Source organism: Eretmochelys imbricata, chromosome 2, assembly GCF_965152235.1.
Source record: "Eretmochelys imbricata isolate rEreImb1 chromosome 2, rEreImb1.hap1, whole genome shotgun sequence".
NCBI classification, from domain to species: domain Eukaryota; kingdom Metazoa; phylum Chordata; order Testudines; family Cheloniidae; genus Eretmochelys; species Eretmochelys imbricata.
In genome coordinates this window covers 107,280,280-107,287,417 of record NC_135573.1, presented here as the reverse complement: position 1 = coordinate 107,287,417, position 7,138 = coordinate 107,280,280, and the positions used below count along the sequence as shown (strand labels likewise).

The 7,138-nt window shown below is 44.7% G+C and overlaps 1 protein-coding gene across 1 annotated transcript; it reads left to right on the top strand.

Moving 5' to 3' along the window:
- Nucleotides 1-2,167: 2,167 nt before the first annotated feature.
- SOX4 (SRY-box transcription factor 4) lies at nucleotides 2,168-6,852 on the top strand. The gene has a single exon (XM_077810569.1). The coding sequence runs from the start codon at nucleotides 2,978-2,980 to the stop codon at nucleotides 4,289-4,291; it is 1,314 nt and encodes a 437-aa protein (XP_077666695.1). The 5' UTR covers nucleotides 2,168-2,977; the 3' UTR covers nucleotides 4,292-6,852.
- The last annotated feature ends 286 nt before the right edge of the window (nucleotides 6,853-7,138 follow it).

The following is a 7,138-nucleotide window of genomic DNA, read 5'->3' as shown; positions in this document are numbered from 1 at the left end:
GTGTAAATCTGATGTAACTATACTGATGTTACTGGAGTTGCCGTTTTAACTGAGAAGAGACTTTGATCCAATGTTTGAAGAAGCTACTCCTGAACAGCCAGCAGACTGAATACAAAATATTAATTGTGTAGGCCCAACAATAAGAGACTACTGTCTTTAAAAAAAAACGAGTGATTTAGTTAGAGGTTTAAAATAACAAACATAGAGAGTAGATACTTAGAATTCACAGGACTTTTCTCAGCACTTCATAGCAGTTTTAGTTTGGTTCAAATTCGGAGCCTAAAAAAATCATAGCTTGTATTCAAACTAAATAGTCTTTGAAAGGACACTATCATAGGCTTTCCATTTTTGAAAAATATATAACTTTTGTATGCTACTTTCTTAGAATCTTGAAAAGTTCCCTTCAATTTTTTTTTTCTATTTAGTAAACATTATTTTCCCTGCTCTTTTTTCCCACTGGAAGTGAAATTGACATATCTGATTTGATGAACAGCCTTTTGGTTACTGGCATAACCACTGATGTCAAGCAAAGTTTGGAGAAGAGTGATTTTTGTTGTTTTTTTGGTGGGCCTATGCCTTTAACCCCAGAGTTTATTTAACTGGTGCTGCTACAGAGGATGCAGGAGAGCTCTATAGCACAAATCATTATTACATTTTAGCCTTTTAAAACTTTGATTGATTTATTTTATTTACTGGAGGCAGAATGTTGGATTAAAAATATCCCTAAAATATCTGTTTTCCATCAGGTTATAACAATTATTGCACATAAGAGATTAGAGGCCTAAACTACTCTGACAGTGTTTTTAAAATAGACAAAAAGAATAAAGTACAAATGTGTTTGACAATTTAGATATCTGTCCTAATTAGAAAAAAAAATCAAAATAGCACCCACCCAATTTATAATCTTGTCTGTCGTGTCTGCAAACCATTCTTTGTTGAATATATTGGTCACAGAGCAGCAACTTCCCACAAGAGATCCCCCTTTCCTTCCCTCATCAGATTAAAAACAAAACAAAACATCTCTGTCACAATACTCACTGTGTACCAGAGGTGCTGCAAGAAGTTCAATGACAGATGTGGAAGACCTCTATCACCTTGCACCAGTGCACCCTGAACCAAGTAGGCTTGCCAGCAGACAGGATGCCTGTAGTACAATGATGAAGCAAACAGAAGGGTGTGAATGGTAAACATTAGCTAAGATAAATGCCTTTTCCTCCCACCCAGCTTCCAGAGGAAAATGAGATAGAAGTTATCCCCTACACAAAAATTACTTATAATTCTATTGTTATAATAACAGAACTGTGTCTCATGGTTGATCCTTAATTTGAGCCCTGGAGAAAATGTGATCTGATTTCAATCATTGCAGCGTTCAAAAAGCAATCTGCTTGGGAGGAATGGGAATCTTTGAATTTCCTACAAGCATTGCAAGTATTTTGTGTTAATTATAAGTGAATAAATTGCTGTAAGGAGTGTTATACAATGTATCAGCATCTGTGATATAGGCATGAATGTGAAAATATTTGTGATGACAGGTGTCTACCCACTTTCTCAGTGCCCTTTTAAATCAGTGATTTATGCTTGCTGTCTCTGCCTTCCCTTTCCCTTTTCTTCTGGTCCTTTCTCAGAATGAATCCTCTCCCTGAGGAACCGATTTTTTACACCACATGCTGATTTTTCTCCTTTCGGTGCTGAAAGGAACTAATATTCACAGATAATCACTTTTCCCTTCATGCAGAAAGTAAAGCTCCCCGTGTACACTAGTTCACTTCTCCCCATCCAACTCATCGAACGTAAAGGATAGAATATATTTCCCCCTTCCCACTCCTCAATAATTTAGTGCATTATCACACACACACACGGGAGTGGGAGGGAAGAGAAGAGGGGAGGAGAAATGCAAAAGGGAAAAAGAGACTCAGAAATCTCAGCTGCACTTCTGGCCCTTTTAAAAAGTTTGCTCTGTAAATTGGAATGAGGTCAGATTTGGAGCTTCTCATTGCACGCGGTGATTATTATTGCATCGGGTTCCAAGCCAATAGCAGCCGGCGGGGTGGGGTTTGGCACGAGGAAGCGTTGGATACAGCGAGTGATTGGCCGGGGCGAGGACTGTGAAAGGATAAAGAGGCGCTAGGCGGAATTTGGGGTCCGCTCTAAGCTGCAGCAAGAGAAACAGTGTGTGAGGGGGAAGAGGCCAATACCAGTAGCCCCGGTCTGTGTATGTGTCTCTCCTCTCTTTGGGGTTGTGCATGCAAAGGAAGGGAAAAGGAGACTATATATATTTATCGCATTAGTCACCGCTCTTCCAACGGGGAAGGTACACATTTATTCATGCTACCCGGTTGCATGAGTGGGTTTTTTGTTTTTTTTTTTTTTTTGTTCAGTACCTCTCAACAACCAAATAATTAACTGCACAAGCTCCTGATCACTGACTGCACAGCCACGAGTCCTGGAGTCCGGTTTTAATTTTTTTGTTTTTTTTTTGTTTTGATTTTGTGTGTGTGTGTGTGTGTGTTGCCGGGCTCAGTAGTGGGAGGCTTTACCAGCGCGTGTGCTGTTTTCCTGAAACATCTTGGGCAGAGAAAAAGCACTTGTGAACTGGAATCAACTGCTTCGGGAAGGGGAGGGGGGAAACACTGACAAGAAGAGGGGGAATTGCAGCATTTTTTAAAGAAACTCTATGTCTGTTCCACTTTGAGCACTGGCTGCTGCCCCTAAATTAATAGAGAGCAAAGGGGGAAGGACTGCACAGAGCGCTGGAGACGAGCCTGTCTGGAACTACAACTACTTAGCAGAGGGGCTGCGCGCTGGCGAAGGGCTGAACATTTTGCTGTGGTTTGGGACTGTCTGATTCGTTCCCCTTCCTCGTTGTACTTGTTAAAGTTGAGAGCATTTTTTTTTTTTTTACGTTGCACTGGTGTCGAGCTGAGCCCCGGCGACCTCCCTGCAAGCCGCCGCCGCCGTGTGTGTGTGAGACCCAGAGATGGTGCAGCAGACTAACAACGCGGAGAACACGGAAGCGCTTCTGGCCGGAGAGACCTCGGACTCCGGGGCCGGCATCGAGCTGGGCATCGCCTCCTCTCCCACGCCGGGCTCCACCGCTTCCACCGGGGGCAAGGCGGACGACCCGAGCTGGTGCAAGACCCCCAGCGGGCACATCAAGCGGCCCATGAACGCCTTCATGGTGTGGTCCCAGATCGAGAGGAGGAAGATCATGGAGCAGTCCCCGGACATGCACAACGCCGAAATCTCCAAGCGCCTGGGCAAGCGGTGGAAGCTGCTCAAGGACAGCGACAAGATCCCCTTCATCCGGGAGGCGGAGCGGCTGAGGCTCAAGCACATGGCGGACTATCCCGACTACAAGTACCGGCCCAGGAAGAAGGTGAAATCGGGGAACAGCTCCGCCAAGCCCGGCGAGAAAGGAGACAAGAGTGGCGGGGGCAGCCCTGGCGCCGGCGGGGGCGGCACCGGCAGCGGGGGCAGCACGAACTCCTCCAAGCCCGCCCTGAAGAAGAGCGGCGGCTCCAAGCTCTCCCCCGGCGGCGGCTCCGGGGCCAGCAAGCCGCACGCCAAGGTGATCCTGGGCAGCAAAGCCGCCCCCTTCCCCGCCGAGCCGCCGGCGCAGGCCGCCCTGCTGCCCCCGGACCACCACTCGCTGTACAAATCCCGCGGCGGCGGCGCCGCCGCCAGCTCCTGCTCGGCCGCCGGCAAACACCCCTCGGAGAAGAAGCTCAAGCGGGTCTATGTGTTCGGCACGGGCGGGGGCCACGGGCAGAGCGCGTCCTCCTCCCCCGGGGGCGCCGTGCCGGCCAGCCCGACCCTGAGCTGCTCCACGGAAGCCAGCGACCCCCTGAGCCTGTACGAGGAGGGGGGCGCCGGAGGGTGCCAGCAGGACGGAGACTGCAGCAGCGTCTCCTGCCCTTCCCCGCCGGGCAGCAGCTCCCCTTCGGATCACCGCAGCTACACCAGCCTGAGGGCCTCTTCCCCGGCCCCCTCCACCTCCCATTCCTCCTCGGCTTCCTCCCATTCCTCCTCGTCCTCCTCCTCCTCCGGCTCCTCTTCCTCGGACGACGAGTTTGAAGACGACCTGTTGGACCTGAACCCCAGCCCCGGTTTTGAGAGCATGTCCCTGGGCAGCTTCGGCTCGTCCGTGCTGGACCGGGACCTAGATTTTAACTTCGAGCCTGGCTCGGGCTCGCACTTTGAGTTCCCGGACTACTGCACCCCGGAGGTAAGTGAGATGATCTCAGGGGACTGGCTGGAGTCCAGCATTTCAAACCTGGTCTTCACTTACTGAGGAAAATAAATAAATAAATGCCGGGGGAGACGTAGACACACTATTGAGAGGACTCGCCCACGCTGTTGGGTGTATCTTTTTTCCCTTGGAGGGGCTGATGAAACTGACTTGCTGTGCTTTTAAAAAACCGAGATGATAAAAGGCATCATCCTTTTTTTAAAAAAAAGACACGCTCGCTCCCTTCCTCTGCTTGGAGATAGACACACACACACACACATCCCCCCACGCCCCTTCCGATGCCTGATGTTAATTTTTAGAGACTGGCGGGAGTGATTTTTTTTTTTTTTTTTTTTGAGAGAGAGAGAGAGACAGACAGACAGACCGAGAAGGGGAAAAACCACACACACGCCTCTGGGTTTTTGATTTTTTTATCCACGTTCTGTGAAGAAGAAGGGGGAGTGATACATTGTGCTGAGTGCATTGAAGATCTCGAGTATTTTGTTCTGAGACAGATGAGAACTGTTTTTTTTTTTTTTTTTAAAGACTGCAGGGTTTCCATGGTGTGGGGGAAGGGAAGCGAATCCTATTTCAATTTTTTTTTCCTGCAGCAAGAGGAGATGAAGATGATTGGAGGCGGAAAGGGCGAATTGAGCTAGGAACTGAACTGAGATCCTAGTTGGACAGAGAAGAGGAAGGGGTTTAGGGTTTTTTGCCTTTTTTAAAAAAAGATGAACTGGAAACACGACTAGAGGAAGATAATAATAAACTGAAATGCATTTGCACGTATAGAGGAGAAGGTGGCAGCGCTTTTCTCAGTCACCTTATTATATAGAGAGAAAATCAATCAATAAAATGGAACTTCATGAACACGGAAAACTTTTTTGAAACGGAGACAGATACAAAACAGTTTCTCTAATGATGTGGTACAGGGGGAATGGAGGGAGGGCGATTGCTTTTGCAAAAAACAATTTTTTTTCTTCTTACTCAGAATCGTGATGGTGTTGGATTATTTCACTGGTGGGGTTTAATATAGCATGTTATCCTGTCTATCTTTTTAAGATTTCTGTAAGACTGTTGAACAGTTTAAAAAATAGTGTTAGGAAACTATAAAAGCAGATAGATGGCGCTATGTTTGATTCCTACAAAAAAAAATCACCAGCTTTTTTTTCATTCTTAACTCTTTAAAGGATTCAAACGCAACTCAAATCTGTGCTGGACTTTAAAAAAAAAATCAGGACCAAATTTTTTCTCAGAGTATGTATGTGTTTGTTCCTTATAGCTGTAAATGAAAAGACTGTTTTTTCTCACGGATGCGCTATTCCTTTATTGTTTTTTCCTTGTAAATGTAATCGGATGCCATTTTATAAGTGGATGTATTTATACTGGCCAAACATTTTTGACTTGTATTTCTTTGTCCTTTTTTGGTAGTTCTCGTTGTTACTCGCACCATTTTTATGTCTCCTTCACTGAAGGGCTAGAGTTTTAACTTTTAATTTTTTATATTTAAATGTAGACTTTTGACACTTTTAAAAACAAAAGAGAAGAGAGATGAAAACGTTTGATTATTTTCTCAGTGTATTTTTGTAAAAAATATATAAAGGGGGTGTAAATCGGTGTAAATCGCTGTTTGGATTTCCTGATTATAATTACAGGGCCGCTGGTTAATGTCTCACCCATACACACAAAAATCAGCCCCTTTATTTTCTCCATGTTTACACTCCAATCTGCAGGCTTCTTAAAGTGACAGTATCCCTTATACATGCCACCAGTGCCCAGTGTTTAATCTCATTGATTTTTGTGAGGGGGGAAGAATAAACGTAATACACAGTCTCCTAACTTTAAAAAAAATCCCATAATTAAGTAAAACCATATATCGTACAGGCGCTTTAAAGCAACTGGTGCATTTACAGAAAAAAGGGATCCTGTACCTTTAACTTGTAAACCACATCTTTTGCACTTTTTTTTTTATGCAAAAAAACGTGCCGTTTAAACCACTGGATCTATCTAAATGCCGATTTGAGTTCGCGACACTATGTACTGCGTTTTTCATTCTTGTATTTGACTATTTAATCCTTTCTACTTGTCGCTAAATATAATTGTTTTAGTCTCTTATGGCATGATGATAGCATATGTATTCAGGTTTATAGCTGTTGTGTTTAAGATGAGAAAAGTGAAAACACCTTTGTACATTTAAGTCTGTATTATAATAAGAGAAAGAGAAGATTGTGTGTTTATGTATGTTAATATAACGTGACAGGCACTAGGACGTCTGCCTAATGAGGTGGTTCCGTTAAGGGGTTTTTGTTTTGTTTTTGTTTTTTGGTCATCCATCCTGTGCAATATGCTGTGTAGAATATTTTTGTCTAACGATCACCCCACAACACAACGTTGGGAAAGAGGAAAAAAATCATGCCAGCTAATCATGTCCAGTTCACTGCCTGTCAGATTGTGGATATACCTTCTGTAAATAATTTTTTTTTTTTTTTGAGAAGGAAATAAAATCAGCTGGAACTGAACCCTAAACTTTGACTGGTTTTGTCATCATTGTTATGCTACAGCTTTTCTGTGTGGTTATTCTGTAATGGTCTTAGACACTGGTACGCTCTGTATTAGCAGTTAAATAAAATGTACTTACAGTGACGACTATAAAATACATCTTTTTGCAGGAACATGTACCGTTCCCCGCCCTTCCCCCATCCCCGCGGAGAGACTTGGCAGGCCAAAGCCTCGCAGTAAATGGATGTTAGTCTGAATGTGTGCCGTCGCTGAATGCTCTCTAGGAATTTTTGTGCATTAACCAAATGCTAATAACCTTTCGCTGGAAGTAGAAAACTGCAGTGGGAATGGGGGATGGGGAAGCTGCACTCGGGAGCTGGGCGAAGCCAGCTGCCATCCGAGACGAAATCT

What these genes read in the sequence shown, in the direction of transcription:
- SOX4 (XM_077810569.1), top strand. Translation starts at nt 2,978, where the DNA reads ATGGTGCAGCAGACTAACAACGCGGAGAACACGGAAGCGCTTCTGGCC.